The 21839-nt window shown below is 40.0% G+C and overlaps 2 protein-coding genes across 8 annotated transcripts in view; both read left to right on the top strand.

Moving 5' to 3' along the window:
• Nucleotides 1-21839, top strand: part of LOC127840900 (NADH-ubiquinone oxidoreductase 75 kDa subunit, mitochondrial-like) — a 94186-nt gene that overhangs the window by 40573 nt on the left and 31774 nt on the right. The window lies entirely within an intron of this gene.
• Nucleotides 1700-15715, top strand: LOC127840902 (uncharacterized). The gene is made up of 3 exons (XM_052369362.1): nucleotides 1700-2292; nucleotides 2882-3888; nucleotides 15212-15715. Exons 1-3 carry the CDS (start codon nucleotides 2108-2110, stop codon nucleotides 15577-15579), a joined length of 1560 nt encoding a protein of 519 aa, XP_052225322.1. The 5' UTR covers nucleotides 1700-2107; the 3' UTR covers nucleotides 15580-15715.

Below are 21839 nucleotides of genomic sequence, written 5' to 3'. Positions count from 1 at the left end.
TAGCCGCCAGGGGAGTGGGGCAGTTTTCCTTATGTGACTATATAGAGAGAAACCTTGTGATCGAACACTATAGAAGTCACATATTTTGCCTAATCATCGTGAAACTTAGTCATTGGTTTCATTGATTTCTTGGACAAGTTGGAAAATGGCTCAGATCGGTAAAACACACTTTTTAGCTCACCTGATTGCTCAGGTGAGGTTTTAGGATTGGTCTTTGTCCGCTGTCCGTCTGTCCACATTTCGTTTGTAAACACTCTAGCATTCACATTTCTCAAGCATTCTTTATCAAATTTGATGAAAGATCTCAATCGAGTTTGATGATGAGCAATATCACATAATGAATGCCATAATTATTGCCCTTAGATTGTCCTAATTTTCATTATATTATGCACAATCGTTGTAAACACTCTAGAGGTCACAATTTTGTTTCAGATTTTTTAAATCTTGGTCATAATATTTATGCCCCCCTTCGAAGAAGAGGGGGTATATTGCTTTGCTCATGTCGGTCGGTCGGTCTGTCGGTCTGTCCACCAGGTGGTTGTCAGACGATAACTCAAGAACGCTTGGGCCTAGGATCATGAAACTTCATAGGTACATTGATCTTGACTCGCAGATGACCCCTATTGATTTTGAGGTCACTAGGTCAAAGGTCAAGGTCACGGTGACCTGAAATAGTAAAATGGTTTTTGAATGATAACTCAAGAACGCATACGCCTAGGATCATGAAACTTCATAGGTAGATTGATCATGACTTGCAGATGACCCCTATTGATTTTGAGGTCAAAGATCAAGGTCACAGTGACTCGAAATAGTAAAATGATTTTCGGATGATAACTGAAGAACGCTTTTGCCTAGGATCATGAAACTGCATGGGTAGATTGATCATGACTCGCAGATGACCCCTATTGATTTTGAGGTCACTAGGTCAAAGGTCAAGGTCACCGTGACCCGAAATAGTAAAATGGTTTTCGGATGACAACTCAAGAACGCATACGCCTAGGATCATGAAACTTCATAGGTAGATTGATCATGACTTGCAGATGACCCCTATTGATTTTGAGGTCAAAGGTCAAGGTCACGGTGACTCGAAATAGTAAAATGATTTTCGGATGATAACTGAAGAACGCTTTTGCCTAGGATCATGACACTTCATAGGTACATTGATCGTGATCCGCAGATGACCCCTATTGATTTTCAGGTCACTAGATCAAAGGTCAAGGTCACAGTGACAAAAATCATATTCACACAATGGCTGCCACTACAACGGACAGCCCATATGGGGGGCATGCATGTTTTACAAACAGCCCTTGTTATTTTTGTAAGCAAAGTTTGATGTTTGGTAAGGGGGGTGGTCAACTCAAAATATAGGTCACCATTTTAAATCTTACAAAAATAAAAACACTCCATACGCCAGAGTTTTGGTTCAATAATGATGAAACTTGACCAGGATGTTTGTCAGGTCAATATCTACTTCAAGTTTTGCATTAGGTAAACATTGAATGAACCGACTCCTCTCAGGTGAGCGAACTAGGGCCATCTTGGCCCTCCTGTTGATTTTACAAGGAACATTCAAACTTTGACTCCAACATTGGCTTTGTAACATATTCAAGTAGTTCACAGATCAATAATTCTTATTGATACCCATGTTTTCAAGTTACCCTGGTTGCTTTATTGATTGCATACATATTTAAAGTTCAGATACTTGGTATGCAAACATAAACCAGTTGTTAAAAGGCGGTGGGCTAGTGTGGTATAATACATGTCACATAAATGGTTACATAAATACCTTGTTTGCTGGAGATATAAGCTTTAAAACAAACTTTAAGTTGATTTTTATTTGACTTATAAGCTGGACATTACATGTTGATAGTCAGTGAATAATAGATTGGTGTTTTTGTTTTGTTTAGTGATCTATAAGGTTAGATACGTCATTATTTGAGTTAAATCAAAGGCAACAAATGGCATCTTGTCCGCAGTCCAACATTGAAAAAGAATCTGACATGGTTCAAGACTTCCGTGTTCGACCTGTGAAGACCAGGAAGTTTCGGAATCAGCCGATTATTATTGCGAATCTTGTGAGAAGTTTTACTGCCCAAAATGTATTAACATGCATGGCCAGTTGTTTACAAAACATTCCCCTCACGGTACGGGAGATATTAAGAAATGGCCAGTTTCCAAGAAGGTGGAAGAGTTTCTTTTGAAATGTGATGGTCATAAAGAAGATAAGGTGGAGATGTTTTGCAAAGACCATACCCAGCTATGCTGCAGAAAGTGTGCTCTCTTCAATCACAGGTATCTTTATCATAGTTGTCAGAAAACGTTTAATTCACAAAGTGGTTTTAAAGTTATTTAAAATTAACTGGAATACTTATCTGAAATTAAGTTAATAATATCAATACATGTCTAACGAATGTTATGTTAAGAACTGCCATTTGTTGTGAAATGAAAAAAAAGAGTTATAACCTTCCTTTTTAGTGGGTAATTATTTTTGTCTGATCAGGGATTTCTATAGATTTTGAAAACAAGGAGTCCAATGACCAAGCTTGACATTTTCAGGGTTGAATTAAATTGTTTATATTATATGTTTACTTAAGTTAGGGGTAAGCTGGACCAGTAAGATGGCCCTGCATTAATTTCAGTGAAATAATACATTTAAATTATTAACATTTCTTGAATACAATCAAACCATGAATTAAATTGGCCTTGATTTATACAATATTTTAGGGTATGAGCCTTATGATTAAAGATATGGTTCAAAATAAAAACATATTTGTTAAGTATTACGAAATGTTTATCAGATTTATGTTGATCATGCTGTGAAAAATAAGTACTTTTTGAATCATTAATAAATTATTGGTTTTAATAATCTGTTTTCTTACAGGCAATGCAAAGCTGTCATGCTTTTATCAGACTTGGTAAAAAATACCTCCACGGACCTCAAACAAGTATCAGTTACTATCCAAACTACTCTAGCACAACTGAAGGAGCTTCAAGACAAGCTTCAAGACAGCCAGGAGGCTAACTTTCGTTCTCTGCAAAGCTCATTTGATGAGCAGTTACACAAAATACAGGAAACTCGGGAACAAATAATTGCAGCCTTAGACATTCTTGAAAAGAAGACACTGACGGAAATGAAAGATACACTTACCAAAATGCAAGCCTCTCATAAAAGTGATATTGACAAATGTGCCACTTTTCGTGATGAATTAAAACAACTTAAAGATGTCATAGAGCACATAAGCGATAAAAGCAAGCTGGAACTATCTTTTATAACTAGCATTAAATGCGTAGACAAAATACAGTTGTTTGAAAAATATCGGACGTATACTAAATTTGTTCAAGTAAAATCTTCAATTACTTTCCTACCCAATAGAGACATTGTGCAGTACCTTTCCACATTGTCAAGTCTTGGGAGAATTGAAGACAGTAGGCAGACAGCGACAGTTCTGGAAATTTCAGACCAAGTAATGAAGATGGAAGGAAAGTCTGAGTATGACTATAAAGGCGAATATGGGAGAGATTGCAGTATCAGAGACATACTTGTTCTCCCTGATGGACTTGTCCTGCTTGCAGACAAAGGTAATGAGACTGTCAAGCTGTTGAACCAGCAGTTCAAGTTGGTGAGTCAATGTAAAGTATCTGGTAAGCCAGGGGGCTTGTGCCAAATCACACCCAGTGAGGTTGGTGTTACTGTTGGTAAAGAGATCCAGTTTATCAAAATCAACAACAGCCAGCTGGTGACAGACAGAAAGCTTCAGTTACAACATGAATGTTTCTGTATTTCCCACCACCAGGGTGACTTATTTGTCACCTCTTATTCAGCACTGTACAAGTACTCAAAGAGTGGTAAACTATTCAGCAAACTGCACAATGTTAAAGGTGTGAATGGTAAGAATTTTGTTGGATTTTTCTTTTTAAACAAAATAAGTATTGTAAAGGGCGATAAAGCATTTGGAGGAGTTATTTTTACAACAGCAAGAAATTTCAGTATTTCTCTTAAAAATGGTTATTAAGGTATATTGACAGTAATGTATAATGACTTCATGTACATGTCAGTTCTATTAAAAGAAAGTGCATGTCTTTGAAAAGCACAGTTTCTGATGGGTTCTTTATTTTTAGCTCCACTGGCCAGAGGCCAGCGGGGCTTATGTCATGGTCCTGTGTCCGTCGTGCATGCGTCCGTGCGTTAACTTTTTCTTTAAACATCTTCTCCTAAACAACAAGTCCAATTTTGATAAAACTTCTCACAAATGTTCTTTGGGTGAACCTCTTTCAAATGTGTTCAAATTATGCCCCTGGGGTCAAATTTGACCCCGCCCCGGGGGTCAATAAATTGAACATATGCTTATATAAAGCCTATTTTGTGCAAACTTTAACAATATTCTTGTCCATTACCATTGGGCCTAGTGCTACCACATTTGGTATGTAGTGACATTTAATAGTTCTCTACTTTGTTTGTTCAAAATATGCCCCTGGGGTCAAATTTGACCCTTCCTCGGGGGTCACAAAAATGAACATATGCTTATATAAAGCCTATTTTGTGCAAACTTTAAAAATCTTCCTGTCCAAAACTGTAGGGTCTAGGGCTACCAAATTTGGTATGTAGTGACATCTAATAGTTCTCTACTTAGTTTGTTCAAATTATGCCCCTGGGGTCAAATTTGACCCTACCCTGGGGTCACAAAAATGAACATACGCTTACATGTAAATAAGGCCTGTTTTGTGCAAACTTTAAAAATCTTTCTGTCCATAACCGTATGGCATAGGGCTACCAAAGTTGGTATGTAGTGACATCTTATAGTCCTCTACCAAGTGTGTTCAAATTAAGCCCCTGGGATCAAATTTGACTGTTCCCCAGGGGTCACAAAATTGAACATATGCTTATATTGGGCCTATTTTGTGCAAACTTTAAAAATCTTCACATAATATTCTATATACATGTATATCTGGAAGTGATTCTTAACATAAGATTGCACTTTTCTTCAAGGTCTGTTGATATCTTGCAAAACCAGCCTAACCAATACAGTCATCTGTTTTTCTAAAGTATTTGTGAGCAGAATAACTTTGTATTTAAAGATGTATTGTTGCGAGCTAACTGTTCCGTATTCTTGCCAGGAATAGTTCAATAATAGTTCAATAATAATAAAGTGGTTTTTACGCTTATTTACTAAAACGAGGAAAACAAGTCATTTTAAAACTTCATTAACCTTTTATTCTTTAACGTCGAAATTCATAGAAGTTATATTTTCATTAACACAACGTAAACATTAACAGTGCAAATTTCTTTACGGTTCAAATACACCACACAATACGATGATTTCTCAGAAATAAGTCAAATATTTAAAACAATTCTCTCACACCAGTGTCCAATACTCATTCACCACAAGAGTATACGTTTTAAATAAATAAACAATCTTTAATATATTTATATAAGATATCTGTGTTGGGTTAAAGTCTATTAGGATCTATATGAATTCAGTTTATATTAAGTTTTTCTTACAAGTTTCTGAATATTTAATAAAAGATGTTATGCCCTTGATGTTATGGCCCGACTGAATATATCTAATAAAGTTCCTGAAACCTTAAATACTCGAGCGACCCAAAAGGTTGGTCAATGCCCAGTTTTTATGGCCCGACCAAGAATTCTTGGTCGCCTGCCCCAAAATTACTGGTCATGTACCCAAAATAAATGGTCATTGCCCCAAAAAATGGGTCAATGACGTCGATTGACCACAAAAAGTGGTCATGAACGCTCGAAATGCATTAAAATGACATCACGCCAAAAGACACCGCCATATTGGATTTTGAACAAAAATTTATGTAAAACAATCTATGGGCGCTTAGAAAGATGGATACACCACTTTAAACAAGTATTTAACAGAGATTACATCATATCTAAAAATAACCTGTTTCATGCTTAGTCCACTGCAGACAATAGTTCAAACCTGACCATAATGCAACGCGACAAATGGCTGCGACCAGATCAGAAATGAGAATGGTCTGACAATAACCTACGAAAATGTACTCATTTATGCATGTTAAAATAGATATACGACGAAGATAACAAGGTATGATCACCTAACATTATGTTAGTGTAATACGTGTGAACACACTTAGATATAATGACATAAAATCGAAGATAAAATGCAGTAACAACAACAACAACAGTGGACTTTGCATTAAACGGATGAAATGATTTTAAACAGCTATGTCTTTTGTTTGTATGGTGCTCTGTGAAATGAACCAGTTCACATGCAAATTAAATTATGGCTGCTCAAATATTCAACACATGAGTTGTACAGCAATGGGTAAGTTAAGTTATATTCATAATATGTATAAACAAATGTTAGGTACATTTGATGTTCCTATATGCAGGGCATATCATTACCCCCCTGTCTTTTTGGCAAAACTCCTGTTGCCACAGTCCACAGGTAATTGTAACAAATACTAAAACAGTTTACTGATAAACATATTATCATACCCCCCTTCGAAGAGGATGAGGTATATTGCTTTGTACATGTCGGTCGGTCCGTCGGTCTGTCGGTCGGTCGGTCCGTTCACCAGATAGTTTCCGGATGGTAACTCAAGAATGCCAACGCCTAGGCTCATGAAACTTTATAGGCACAAGGTCACAGTGACTCGAAACAGTAAAAATGATTTAAGATAAACTATCAATAATGAAACACACTTTAAACAGCAAACAACAATACATTCCTTTTGAAATGTTACATGGCTATGGCTTAGAATGGCTTAAAATTTTCCTCCGTGCAGACAACACCCATCTCGGTAGTATCCCTGCTTTGCATGGCTTAAGCTTGTTGTGGTGTACCACTCTGGTTTGGCCTTCTTTGTTTAGCTTGATGGTGAAGTTGATCTCGGAGAGTTTTGCTGTTACAAGATAGGGACCATCGTATGCCCTTTCCAACTTTGGGTTGACGCCGACCTTCCTAGTTTCATGCAGGCACCACACCACGTCACCGACTTGATAGTGATGAAAGGACAGCTTGGCATCGTAGACTTCTTTGCTGCGTCGAGCGACCTTTCCGATGTGTTTCCTAGCCACCTCGTGGGCTTTCAACATCCTTTCTTGCAGCCGAAGGACGTACTCGCCTGGGTTTTCTTGCTTCGGTGATGCGTCAACATGGCTATAGATGAGGCTGGCTGGCATGCGGACTTCTCTTCCTAAAGCTAGCAGGTTGGGGGAAAGTTTGGTACTCTCATGTGGGGTCGACCGGTATGCTGCTGCTAGGCAGGCCAAGTGCTGATCCCAGTCTTCCTGTTCGCCAACAAGATACGCTCTAACCATGCTCAACATCGTTCTGTTAAATCTTTCTACTTGCCCGTTGCCTGCAGGATGACGGGCGCTAGTTCTGGACTTCTTGACCTCTAACAGCTTGCACAGCTCCTTGAAGACCCTGCTCTCAAACGCTGCGCCCTGGTCGGAATGTATTGCTAACGGGGTACCCCATCTCGCTATGACATCATTTAGGACCATTGATGCGCACACTTCGGCTGTTTGGTTTGGCACTGGGATGATCTCGACGTATTTTGAAAAGACGTCCGTTACCACGAGAATGTACCGATTACCGCGCGGAGTGACTGGGAACGGCCCAGTAAAATCGATCGCTAGGACGTCCCAGGGTGCGCCAGACCTGACATGACCCATAGGCGCCCTAGGCGGTTTTTGTGGCTTTTTATCAGCGTCACAAACGGAACAACTGGCAACATATACACGCACATCAGCCTTAATATTGAACCAGTAATAACCTAACGCTAACCTTGCCCTAGTTCGCTTGACCCCTAAATGACCAGAGGTCACACTGTCATGCATTCTACTTAATACCAACTTTCGCAGTGTGTACGGGACAATCAGCTGAAAGCAATCGTGTGTTTCGTTTACCCGCTGAAACTTCCTATATAGCACGTTTTCTACTAGTACGAGCGAGTCTCGTATCACCCAGTAATGACGTGTCTCTGGACTCAACGTTACCATTTCATCAACCGGCGCTTTAATACCATCGCGTATCACACTATAAATTTTAGCTATATAAGGGTCATCACTCTGCATGGCTGCCATTGTTACGCTTGTGAATTCGGTTGCCCATGTGTGCAGAGTAGAACTTCCCCTGTCATCCGATGGACCTGGCTTTGGCACCTCACACTCGCTACTTTTAACACTCTTGATCACAGGCGCGTTTTCGGTTAAAACGACAGGCGTTATGCAATCGTTTTCAGGTGACCCCGAATTCACTTCACCTTCTTCCTTTTCGTTGTGTTTCAACAGCATTAGTTCAGCTCTCCTTCGGCATTTATTGCATGGGCCGCACTTCAACGGTTCGCTTGTATCTACGTCGCTGCACGTACAGAACCGGGGACTTTCACAGCGCGATAAAGCGTCACAGTGGGCTTGCTTATTACCTGCTCTATATTCGATGGAAAAGTCATACACGGCCAGAATCTCAATCCATCTCGCGATTTTCCCACTCGGTTCCTTTAAACTAAAGAGCCATATCAACGATTGGTGATCTGTTCTTACAATAAAATGCCGCCCCAGCAAATACTGCCTGAAATACTGGATGAAGTATACTGCCGCTAAAAGCTCTTGCTTAGTTATGCAGTAATTCTTCTCGGCTTTATTCAGCCCCCTGCTGGCGTAGGCAATAACTCGCTCGCGACTCTGCTGTTCTTGGCTCAACACCGCGCCGATCCCCGTGCCGGACGCATCGACGTCGAGGTAAAATGTCCCACCCTCATTCAGTGGATGTCCCATGACGTTTTCGCTAATAAGAGCATCCTTGATTCGTTTAAACGCCATATCACACGCATCGTTCCATTCGAATTTGGCCTCCTTTCTCGTCAGATCAATCAAAGGTCGCGCGATTTTAGCGTAATCTTTTACAAATCGACGATAGTACGAACCAGTAGCCACAAACTGTTTAACCTGCTTCGCGTTTCCGGGCTTTGGCCAATTGACAATTTTTTCAATGTTTGTCGGATCGGGACTTATCCCCTCTCCTGAGACTACGTGACCCAGAAAAACGACTTTTGACTGGAGAAGGCGGCACTTATCTGACTTAAGCTTCAAACCTGCAGTTTGGATACGAAGTAAAACCTCATCAGTTCTCAAAAGGTTTTCCAGCCACGTGGATCCGAACACCACAATGTCATCAATGTAAACTAAACACGTTAGCCAAGTTAAACCTTGTAACGCCAGTTCCATTGTACGCTGGAAGGTGCTTGCAGCGTTATTTAAACCGAAAGGCATTGTTTTCATCTCGTATTGACCATACTTACAGCAAAAAGCGCTCTTAGGAATGTCATCCTTCTTTAACGGTATTTGAAAATACCCTGACGTAAGGTCAAAACAGCTGAAGAAGCTTGACCCGGCCACAGCGTCTAAACAATCTTGGATTCGTGGTAGCGGAAACCCGTCTGGCTTCACCAATGCATTGACCCTTCTATAATCGACGCAAGGTCGTATAGCGCCTGATTTCTTCTTTACCAAAACGATTGGGCTGGCCCAAGGGGATGTACTTTTCTGAATAACGCCTTTCTTAAGCAAATCTTCAAGTGCTTTCTTTTCTTCTTCTGCGTACGCTAATGGAACCCGCCTTGGTCGCTGTTTAACGGGAGCTGCGGTACCTGTGTTTATGGCATGCTCAGATAGATGTGTAAGTCCCAAGTCCCATTCGTCTTTTGAGAACGTGTCTGCGTATTTAACTAACAACCCAGCTATAACGGATTGTTGCTCTTCCGTTTTTCCGACGACTGATTCTTCAAACAGTGATTTCAGGTGTGGGGGCACGTCCATTGCATTGGCAACCGGTAAGTCTGAAATACGGCTGTCCTTTTCAACTGTCATCAACTGTACTCTTCTCACCGTTGTGATGTTATCTCGCTCACCTTCGTTTTCTTCATTTGCTATAACCCCTGTACAACAATCCATCCTCTCTGCCTCTCCGATTTCTGCATGGTGCCGCAACGTTACGCTCGTTGAGAAAGGGTTCAAAACTTTTACCTTACAGGTGACTGCTCTGTTTATGTTCACTAAGGTTGCAGCCATTACCAATGGGTAACGCTGAACGAAACCCTCTGTGGGTTCAATGATAAAATTTTCTTCTTTGTCTTTATTGTCAGCCTCATCGCGTTCAACATAAACATCAACCACCACTTCTGAGAGCCCCGGGATGGCAACATCTTCTGCAACGGTGACTTTCCGTAGCCTCCTTGTAGCGGGTATCAATGGGATTTCTTTCCCTTTTAGCTTGATTATATTCTTGCTTAGGAAGTTGTCCGCCTGTCCGTCCTTCTCCCCAGCCAACACATCCAACCCTAGTAGCACTTCGTCCTCAATGTCGGCCACAACTGCTTGACAGATCACCTTTACTGGGCCTAATATAAGATTAAATTCTCCCACCCCCTTCTCACGTATTGGTGAACCACCTGCCCCACGCAGCTTGACTGACCCCTTTAGGACCGGCTTGTCCTTAGTGCTCAGCTGGTCATACACGCGACTGGATACTACCGACCTCGAAGCACCTGTGTCGGCGGTGAAGGTCACTGGTGTCTCCCCTATCCACCCTCGGATATAAACGCCAGTGGTCAGCTCTGCTCCCCCCTTCACTCCAGCACAGGGTACTTCGCTCTCCGCCTCGCTTACCCCCGTGTGTTGTTGCTCGCCCTTTAAATCACCGTTGTCTTCGTTTCCTAACAGGACCTCCCTCTGGGCACGAGAGAAGCCCCTCTCTCGTTTAAATGTTCCCGAGATGGCGTTGCACCGTTAGACTTCGTGGGAAATGACGTATCCCTTGTTTGGTTTAGCGGACAGTCTCTTGCGTAGTGGCCGGTTTGATGACACCTGAAGCACTCTACGTCCCTTCTTGGTGGCCGCCTCTGCAAATGTTTCTTTTCCTCTTCCAGTTTCTCTATCCTACTTATAAGAGTTTTCAATAACTCTTGGTCAGTAGGCTGCTTAACAATGTCGCTTCCCGTGTTCTCGGACATTATAGGCGTACTTCTCTTCTGGTCTGTGACTACTCTGCATGCTGCCCTTTCAGTTTCACATTCTTCTGAGAATTCGTCGTCATGCTCGTCAGTGGTATAAGCTCGTCTGGTTGCATGCTTGTACTCTCGATCGGATTTAATCCCGATTCTCGTTTGAATGAAATTCACCACATGGAACACCGCCTCGTCGATATTCCTTGGTTCCTTGTGGTACTCGACCTCGAACTTCACCTCCTGGTCAACCAGCCCATCGAGGAATCTTCTCACTAGGTCCTCATCGCGTGTGCTTCGATCCCGTTGTTTATGCGCTTTATCGTACAGACGCTTGAGTTCGGCAGCATAGTCTTCCGCTTTTTCCCCATGTTTCTGGTTTCGCCTACTAAACTTGGCTGCGAAAGACCTGCTTGTCTCGATTACGCGGTATCGCCTTGTCAACTCTGAAGTCAGTTCATGATAGTCAGACAACACTTCCGTAGGCAGCTGTGCAAACACGAATTCGCTAGCCTGACCTTCTATCATCGGCAGCAGATTGTCAAGCTTATCATCGTCGTCCCAACCGTATCTCCTAGCAATCGCGTCGAACTTCGCTGACCATACCGCCCAATCTTCTTTTCCTGTAAATGGTGGTATCTTTGGCACCGGCCGAGTATTCCGCCTTATTGCGGGCCTTCTATAAATGCCATCAGCCCTTGGTGCGTGACGTGCAGGCGCTCGCTGCCTATAATCGTGAACACTTTCGTTTTCGTTGTCTCCCTCCCCGTAGCCGTCTTTGTCCTCATGGCAGTTGTTGCGATTGCCCATCGACTGACGTTGGTAGATGCCGTCGAGCTCCCGTTCCATTAGCGGGTTTCCCGAATCGTGCCTATACGCGTCGTCACGTCGCTGCCGATAACCGTTCCTCGCCTCGCGCTGGCCGCCAAACCCGTGCTGTACGCTGTCACGGCCATTGCCAAAATACGCGATATCCCGCTCATGTGCATATTGAGCGCCGACAGGTACATCGCCGTTGAACGCACCCCGGTTGTTGTAGTGACTTTGGCCCTTAAGAACGCGCAGCTCGGATACAACTTCCTTGAGCGCTCCGGCTACCTCGCGCATGAACCCATTGGTAGCGGCCATGCCACCGCCGCCTTCGTTGTCGCTATTTCCGTCCGTGTCAACTTCGATTCGCGTCGCGTCACCTTGTACGCTCGATGCGTCCGGCGAGACTTCCGTTCGCGCCTCGTCCCTTTGAGCGCACGTTGCGTGTGGAAATCGTGTTCCCCTCACGAGCCCCGCTCCGATAGTTACTTCCGTGTCACTGTCATTTAGATCACTCATGTTAACTTATTTAATCGTCACAATATTCGCGGAAAGTATCTTGTTGGGTTTTTATTAAAGATATACTGTTTAAAATGTTAACTCGTTATTTAATAATAATACGCGCAGACGTGAGTCCAATCACTGGATCCCTTGATTGTTGATTGAAAGGATCCCACTTCTGACACCATAAAATGTTGCGAGCTAACTGTTCCGTATTCTTGCCAGGAATAGTTCAATAATAGTTCAATAATAATAAAGTGGTTTTTACGCTTATTTACTAAAACGAGGAAAACAAGTCATTTTAAAACTTCATTAACCTTTTATTCTTTAACGTCGAAATTCATAGAAGTTATATTTTCATTAACACAACGTAAACATTAACAGTGCAAATTTCTTTACGGTTCAAATACACCACACAATACGATGATTTCTCAGAAATAAGTCAAATATTTAAAACAATTCTCTCACACCAGTGTCCAATACTCATTCACCACAAGAGTATACGTTTTAAATAAATAAACAATCTTTAATATATTTATATAAGATATCTGTGTTGGGTTAAAGTCTATTAGGATCTATATGAATTCAGTTTATATTAAGTTTTTCTTACAAGTTTCTGAATATTTAATAAAAGATGTTATGCCCTTGATGTTATGGCCCGACTGAATATATCTAATAAAGTTCCTGAAACCTTAAATACTCGAGCGACCCAAAAGGTTGGTCAATGCCCAGTTTTTATGGCCCGACCAAGAATTCTTGGTCGCCTGCCCCAAAATTACTGGTCATGTACCCAAAATAAATGGTCATTGCCCCAAAAAATGGGTCAATGACGTCGATTGACCACAAAAAGTGGTCATGAACGCTCGAAATGCATTAAAATGACATCACGCCAAAAGACACCGCCATATTGGATTTTGAACAAAAATTTATGTAAAACAATCTATGGGCGCTTAGAAAGATGGATACACCACTTTAAACAAGTATTTAACAGAGATTACATCATATCTAAAAATAACCTGTTTCATGCTTAGTCCACTGCAGACAATAGTTCAAACCTGACCATAATGCAACGCGACAAATGGCTGCGACCAGATCAGAAATGAGAATGGTCTGACAATAACCTACGAAAATGTACTCATTTATGCATGTTAAAATAGATATACGACGAAGATAACAAGGTATGATCACCTAACATTATGTTAGTGTAATACGTGTGAACACACTTAGATATAATGACATAAAATCGAAGATAAAATGCAGTAACAACAACAACAACAGTGGACTTTGCATTAAACGGATGAAATGATTTTAAACAGCTATGTCTTTTGTTTGTATGGTGCTCTGTGAAATGAACCAGTTCACATGCAAATTAAATTATGGCTGCTCAAATATTCAACACATGAGTTGTACAGCAATGGGTAAGTTAAGTTATATTCATAATATGTATAAACAAATGTTAGGTACATTTGATGTTCCTATATGCAGGGCATATCAGTATTGCATGAAACATCATATTGATGTTCTCATAATTTGATAAAATTCGCGCTGCAGCTAGACAATTTTGGTATGTATTAAAATCTTAAAGTTCTCTACCAAGTTTTTTCAAATTATGCCCCTGGGGTCAAATTTGACCCTGCCCTGGCGGTCACAAAAATGAACATATGCTTAAATAAGGCCTATTTTGTGCAAACTTTAAAAATCATCTTGTTCTTTATTATAGAGCGTAGGGCTACTAAATTTGGTATGTAGTGACATTTAATAGTCCTCTACCAAATTTGTTCAAATTATTCCCCTGGGCTCAAATTTGACCCTGCCCAGGGGGTCACAAAACTGAACATATGCTTATATAAAGCCTCTTTTGTGCAAACTTTAAAAATCTTCCTGTCCATAACCATTGGGCCTAGGGCTACCAAATTTGGTATGTAGTGACATCTTATAGTTCTCTACCAAGTTTGTTCAAATTATGCCCCTGGAGCCAAATGTATCCCTTGAAGGCTCCCATTAAAAAGTTGTTCAAGAAAATTTGATTCGTCAAAAAACATAGCCACAGGATGTCGTTGAACTTTGCATGTTTATTTTTTTTTTGCTATTTATTCATTATGGGATGAATAAACTATTTTCTTCTCAAATCAAAAGTTTATCAAAATACACTTGGATTAACTTTTTAATTATAAGAGATAAATGCATACATGTCGAGCGTGAAAGGTAGACCAATATGTTAACTATCCATAAATGTTAACCCTTTACCAAACGACACATTTTGGACTGCCCCAAATTGAAAGAGATTGCAGACGAAAAAAAACATTGGAAAGGACTATTTATAAATTGGCTGTGTGGGGTAGAAATCATTGTGATAAAAGGAGAAATTGCTCATCATGAGCAATTTCTCCTTTTTGAAACCGGAAGTCCTGTTTTCAAAACTAAAACAAACACTTCAGAAGGAAAGAGAAAGTCACATGCTTGAGTACATTTCAACCCATGCGCATTGAACGCTTTTTTCGCATAAAAAACAGTGGAGCGATAAAGGGCCATCATGGCCCTCTTGTTTTTGTTATCTAATAAACACAAGTGTAATCTGCTTAATAATTCAAATTGTTTCAATATACAAGTATTATATACAATAATTTGCATTGAAATTGTTGCAATAACTTACAATAAGGAGATACAAAATAACATTGTTTTTTATGATTACAATTTCAAAAGCAAACTTATATTACTCATTAACTGATGAAAAGGAACTAGACAGGAATGTTTCATTATTGATTGTTTTGAACATTAGTGTCCTTTGGTTAACATAACAAACGCAACTTCAGTTACTATTTCGAGACAAACATGTATAATGTATGGTTTGTAATTATCACTCCTAATGATACCTAAGGATTGTAATTGCTATTCTGTTTTGCAGTTATTTTACCAATGACCCCAGCACTGAGTTTAGCAGTGAGTCCGAAAGGTGACAAGTTGTACATCGCAGACCCTTTCAATAACAATCTCCTCACCCTGGCCATGGATGGATCAGTTCTTGCCACTTTCAAGGACCCTGAATTAAAATCCCCAATATATGTTCATGTGACACCTGCAGGCCAGGTGCTGGTATGTGGACATGATTCCAGCACTATCCTACAGGTGGACAGGGAGGGCAGTAGGAAGCTTGCCACTTTGGCTACAGTATGGGATGGGCTTCAGGACCCATGGTCAGTCTGCTACAACAGCAGCACTGCCTCCATTATTGTGGGACAGAACAACAAGATCCTGGTGTACAAAGTGAAATAGCTTATTATTGTCCTCCCTGATATGTGTTATTACAAGTGATAAAAAATACCATCATATAATAGCTGTTAGTTGAATAATGCTGTGTTACATTGCAACAATTGTTTTTGAAATGTGAAGTTATATGTGACAATAATAACAATAGCTGTTTTTGTAAAAGTGTTGTGTAACAATGCAAGCATGCTTTTCGAAATATAGAAGTGCATTTGTTTCATTGTAAAAAATTGTTATATTTTTGTTCCTTTTTTTCTTTAATGATAAGTGTCGAACATGAATGTTTTATTTTGTTCTCATAAATTAATAAGGCTTTGTGTTCTTACGACAAAATACGTTTTTAAAATCAGTTAAAAAGACAGTGTTTTTTTCATTAAAAAAACAGGTATATGACACTCGTGCTATTTCTATACTGTAATATAAGAGATGTGTAACAATTACTTAATTTATTTTTTATTGCCCCCTCACCTTTGAAGAAGAGGGTGTTTATTGTTATGCTGGATGTTGGTAAGTCTGTCTGTTTGTCTGTCGGTAGACCAGTTTGTTTCTGATCAATAACTTGTCAACAAATTGACCGATTGGCTTGATTTTCCCATGTGCATTGGCCTTGGACAGTAGATGTCCCCTATTGAAATTGGGGTTACTAGGTCAAGGTCACTGTCACAATAAATGTAAAAATTGGTTCCGATAATAACTTGTCAACGAAATAACCACTTGGCTTGATACTTCACATGTGCATTGGTCTTGTACAGTTGATGACCCTTAAAGAAATTGGGGTCACTAGGTCAAAGGTCAAAGTGACTGTCACAATAAGTGTGAAAATAGTTTCTGATCAATTACTCATCAACGAATGGACCAATAGGCTTGATACTTCACATGTGCATTGGCCTGGACAGTACATGAACACTATTGAAATTGGGGTCAAAGGTCAAGGTCACTGTCACAATAAGTGAGAAAATCATTTCCAATCAATAACTCATCCAGTGCTCCAGCTAGGATTTGAAAAGGGCAGGGGTTTTTTTTGTCAAAAGGGCACTTTCGATGCGCAGTATTTTGTCAAAAGGGCACTTTCGACGCGCAGTATTTTGTGAAAAAAAAAAAAAAAATTTTTGGGGGGGGGGGGAGGGGGGGGGGGGCAGGGTGGAGGTACGGGGGGCAGGGCGGAGGTCTGCGAGGGCAGGGCGCGGCGCCCTTCGATTTAGGCCTAGCTGGAGCACTGCTCATCCACAAATTGACCGATTGGCTGGATACTTTAATGCGCATTGGCCTTGGGAAGTAGATGACCCTTATTGGAATTGGGGTCACAAGTTCAAAGGTCAAGGTCACTGTGACAAGACCCTGTTTTTGGGACATCAGTCTCGGACAGCAGAGCTCTTATTGCTATTTTTATGCCCCCTTTCGAAAAAAAGGGGGTATATAGTTTTCGAACTGTCCATCTGTCAGTCTGTCACACTTTTTGTGTCCGCTCTCTAATTCAAATAGTTTTCATCCGATCTTTACGAAAACTTGTTCAGAAGTTGTATCTAGACAATATCTAGGTCAAGTTTGAATATGGGTCATGCCGGGTCAAAAACTAGGTCACAGGGTCGAAAAAACAAATCCAAGGGAAGAAATAAGCTTTGAATGGAGATAATTATCTGACCTGCCGAATTATATATTTTTGTTATCTCACCTGAGCTCGTGGTAAGCTTTTGTGATCGCCTTTTGTCCGTCGTGCGTTGTGCAGTACATGAAATTTGGTCAGAAGATTGGTCTCAATGATATCTTGGATGAGTTCAAAAATGGTTACGTTTGCTTGAAAAACATGGCTGCCAAGGGGCCTTGGCATTTTTCCTTATATGGCTATATATGGCTATAGTAAAATCTTGTTAACACTCTAGAGGACACATTTATTGTCTGATCTTCATGAAACTTGGTCAGAAGATTCATCCCAATGATATCTTGGACGATTTTGAAAATGATGCCGGTTGGTTGAAAAACATGGCCACCACGGGGGCGGGGCTATTTTCCTTATATGGCTGTAGTAAAACCTTGTTAACACTCTAGAGGTCACATTTATTTTTCGATCATCATGAAACTTGGTCAGAAGATTTGTCCCAATGATATCTTGGATGAGTTTTAAAATGGTTTTGGTTGCTTCATAAACATGGCCACCAGGGGCAGGGCATTTTTCCTTATATGGCTATAGTACAACCTTGTTAACACTCTAGAGGCCACATTTATTGTCCAATCTTCATGAAATTTGGTCAGAAGATTGGTCTCAATGACATCTTAGATGAGTTCGAAAATAATTATGTTTGCTTGAAAAAAATGGCTTCCAAGGGGCGGGGCATTTTTCCTTATATGGCTATAGTAAAATCTTGTTAACACACTTGAGGCCACATTTACTGTCCGATCTTCATGAAACTTGGTCAGAAGATTCATCCCGATAATATCTTGGACGAGTTCTAAAATGATGCTCGTTTGTTGAAAAACATGGCTGCCATGGGGTGGGGCATTTTTCCTTATTTGGCTATAGTAAAACCTTGTTGTTGATATTATAGAATTAAAGCTATCTTAAACTTATTGATCAATAATATAGCTGGTATTTGGTCAATAATGGATAGTTTTCACATGATAACATTTTTATGTCCCCCACTATAGTAGTGGGGGACATATTGTTTTTGCTCTGTCTGTTGGTCTGTATGTTGGTCTGTCTGTTGGTCTGTACGTTGGTCTGTTTGCGCCAACTTTAACATTTTGCAATAACTTTTGCTATATTAAAGATAGCAACTTCATATTTGACATGCATGTGTATCTCATGAAGCTGCACATTTTGAGTGGTGAAAGGTCAAGGTCATCCTTCAAGGTCAGAGGTCAAATATATGTGCAATGGTGTGATTTTTCCTCGGATTCGCGGATTTCCCGGATCGGGTTGTCCGGGATCATTTCCGCGATATGCGTAAATTTGAAACAAAATTGGTAAAAGTACGACCGAATCTGCGGGTGTTTTTCATAAGCGGCCCAAAAAATCCGCGGCCTGTGAAACCTCTCCGCATTTTACACTGGTATTCTGTCATAACATATTTTCAAACGAGCGATGTCATTGGCTTTCGTTTCCCAATCTTCCAATTAAAATCGGTATCTCATGGAGCTGCACATTTTGAGTGGTGAAAGGTCAAGGTCAAGGTCATCCTTCAAGGTCAGAGGTCATATATATGTGGTCCAAATAGCTTATTTTATAAATACTTTTGCAATATTGAAGATAGCAACTTGATATTTGGCATGCATGTGCATCTCATGGAGCTGCACATTTTGAGTGGTGAAAGGTCAAGGTCATCCTTCAAGGTCAGAGGTCAAATATATGTGGCCCAAATCGCTTATTTTATGAACACTTTTGCAATATTGAAGATAGCAACTTGATATTTGGCATGCATGTGTATCTCATGGAGCTGCACATTTTGAGTGGTGAAAGGTCAAGGTCATCCTTCACAAGGTCAAGGTCATCCTTCAAGGTCAAACATCATATAGGGGGACATTGTGTTTCACAAACACATCTTGTTTAAATGGATTTTTGTTAGCTCATCCATTTTTTGACAAAAAAAAGAGCTATTGTCATGACCTTGGCGTCGGTGTTGGCATCGGTATCCGGTTAAGTTTTACGTTGTCCACTTTTCTCATAAAGTTTCAATGCTATTGCAATTAAACTTAGTACACTTACTTACTGTCATGAGGGGACTGGGCAGGCAAAGTTATATAACTCTGGCTTGCATTTTGACAGCATTATGTGCCCTTTTTATACTTAGAAAATTGAAAATTTTGGTTAAGTTTTGTGTTTATGTACATTTTATTCCTTAAGAATCAAAGCTATTGTTTTCATACTTGCAACACTTACTAACTATCATTAGGGGACTGTGCAGGCAAATTTATGTAACTCTGACTGACATTTTGACAGAATTATGTGCCCTTTTTATACTTAGAAAATTGAAAATTTCGTTAAGTTTTGTGTTTAGGTCCACTTTTTTCCTAAAGTATCAAAGCTTTCATACTTGCAACACTTACTAACTATCATAAGGGGACTGTGCAGGCAAAGTTATGTAACTCTGACTGGCATTTTGACAGTATTATGGGCTCTTTATACTTGAAAATTTGGTTAAGTTTTGTGTTTTGGTCCACTTTACCCCTAAAGTATCATAGATATTGCTTTCATACTTGGAACACTCGCAAACTATCATAAGGGGACAGTTAAGGACAAGTTGCATAACTCTGGTTGTCATTTTTACGAAATTATGGCCCTTTTTTGACGTAAATTTGAATATATGGTTACATTTTGTGTTTAGATCCACTTTACTTCTAAAGTATCAAGGCTATCATGAGGGTACTGTACCTGGCAAGTTGAATTTTACCTTGACTTTTGAATGACCTTGACTCTCAAGGTCAAATTATTAAATTTTGCAAAAATTGCCATAACTTCTTTATTTATGATTAGCTTGATTGATACTTTGACAAAACAACTCTTACCTGACATACCACAATAGACTCCACCCAAACCATCCCCCATGCCCCCCCCCCCGAATCTCCCCTCAATCCCCCCCATTATTTTTTTAATTAAAGAATATCTAATAAATGACCACCATACCCTCATACTATACCCACCCCATTATATTTTGTTTATGCCCCCGGTAGCGTGGCTGTCCGTCAGTATGTCAATCAGTCTGTCTGTCCGTCTGAAAAAACTTTGTCATTGGCCAATACTTTTTCACTTTTGAAGATAGCAACTTGATATTTGGCATGCATGTGTATCTCATGGAGCTGCACATTTTGAGTGGTGAAAGGTCAAGGTCATCCTTCAAGGTCAAATGTCAAATTTATGGTGTCTGTCCGTCCGAAAACTTGAACATTGGCCATAACTTTGTCAATATTGAAGATAGCAACTTGATATTTGGCATGCATGTGTATCGTATGGAGCTGAACATTTTGAGTGGTGAAAAGTGAAGGTAAAGGTCATCCTTCAAGGTTAAATGTCAAATATATGGCGTCTGTCTGTCTGAAAACATTGGCCATAACTTATTTAATATTGAAGATAGCAACTTGATATTTGGCATGCATGTGTATCTCATGAAGCTGCACATTTTGAGTGGTGGAAGTTAAAAGTCAACGTCATCCTTCAAGGTAAAAAAAATTAAATTTCAAAGCGGCGTTCTCATGAAGCTGCACATTTTGAGTGGTGGAAGTTCTAGGTCATCCTTCAAGGTCATCCTTGAAGGTCAAAGGTCAATTTATTTATATTTAAATTTCAAAGTAGAGTTCTCATGAAGCTGCACATTTTGAGTGGTGGAAGTGCAAGGTCAAGGTCATTCTTCAAGGTCAAGGTCATCCTTTAAGGTCAAAGGTATTTTTTTATATTCAAAGCGGCGTTAACATGAAGCTACACAATTTGAGTGGTGGAAGTTCAAGGTCTAGGTCATCCTTCAAGGTCAAGGTCATCCTTCAAGGTCAAAGGTCAAAAAAATAAATCAATCAAAGCGGCGTTATCATAAAGCTGCACATTTTAGTGGTGGAAGTTAAAGGTCAAGGTCATCCTTCAAGGTCAAAAAAAATATAAATAAATTCAAAGCGGCGTTCTCGTGAAGCTGCACATATTGAGTGGTGGAAGTTCAATGTCAAGGTCATCCTTCAAGGTCAAGGTCATCCTTCAAGGACAAAGGTTACAATTTTTTTTTTAATAAACGCGGCGTTCTCATGAAGCTGCACATTTTGAGTGGTGGAAGTTCAAGGCCAAGGTCATTCTTCAAGGTCAAGGTCATCCTTCAAGGTCAAAGGTCAAAAAATTAATAATTTCAAAGCGGCGTTATCATGAAGCTACACATTTTGAGTGGTTGAAGTACAAGGTCAAGGTCATCCTTCATGGTCAAAGGTAAAAAAAATAAATTCTAAACGGCCTTATCATGAAGCTGCACATTTTGAGTGGTGGAAGTTAAAGGTCAAGGTCATCCTTCAAGGTAAAAAAAAAATAAAAAATTCAAAGCGGTCTTCTCAGGAAGCTGCACATTTTGAGTGGTGGATGTTCAAGGTCAACGTCATTCTTCAAGGTCAAGGTAATCCGTCAAGGTCAAAGGTCAAAAAAATAATTTCAAAGCGGCGTTATCATGAAGCTACACATTTTTAGTAGTGAAAGTTCAAGGTTAAAGTCATCCTTCAAGGTCAAGGTCATCCTTCAAGGACAAAGGTAAAAAAAAATAAAAATAAAGCTGCATTATCATGAAGCTGCACATTTTGAGTGGTGGAAG

Source organism: Dreissena polymorpha, chromosome 8 (assembly GCF_020536995.1).
Source record: "Dreissena polymorpha isolate Duluth1 chromosome 8, UMN_Dpol_1.0, whole genome shotgun sequence".
NCBI lineage: Eukaryota > Metazoa > Mollusca > Bivalvia > Myida > Dreissenidae > Dreissena > Dreissena polymorpha.
Note: the sequence above shows the minus strand (reverse complement) of the source record. Positions and strands in the feature narration are given on the sequence as shown.

Bases quoted from the DNA above. Each gene is read 5' to 3' on its own strand.
- LOC127840902 (XM_052369362.1), top strand. From the start codon at position 2,108: ATGCATGGCCAGTTGTTTACAAAACATTCCCCTCACGGTACGGGAGAT. The intron at 2,293-2,881 runs GTATCTTTATCA...GTTTTCTTACAG, and splicing joins TGTGCTCTCTTCAATCACAG to GCAATGCAAAGCTGTCATGC. The intron at 3,889-15,211 runs GTAAGAATTTTG...TCTGTTTTGCAG, and splicing joins CAATGTTAAAGGTGTGAATG to TTATTTTACCAATGACCCCA.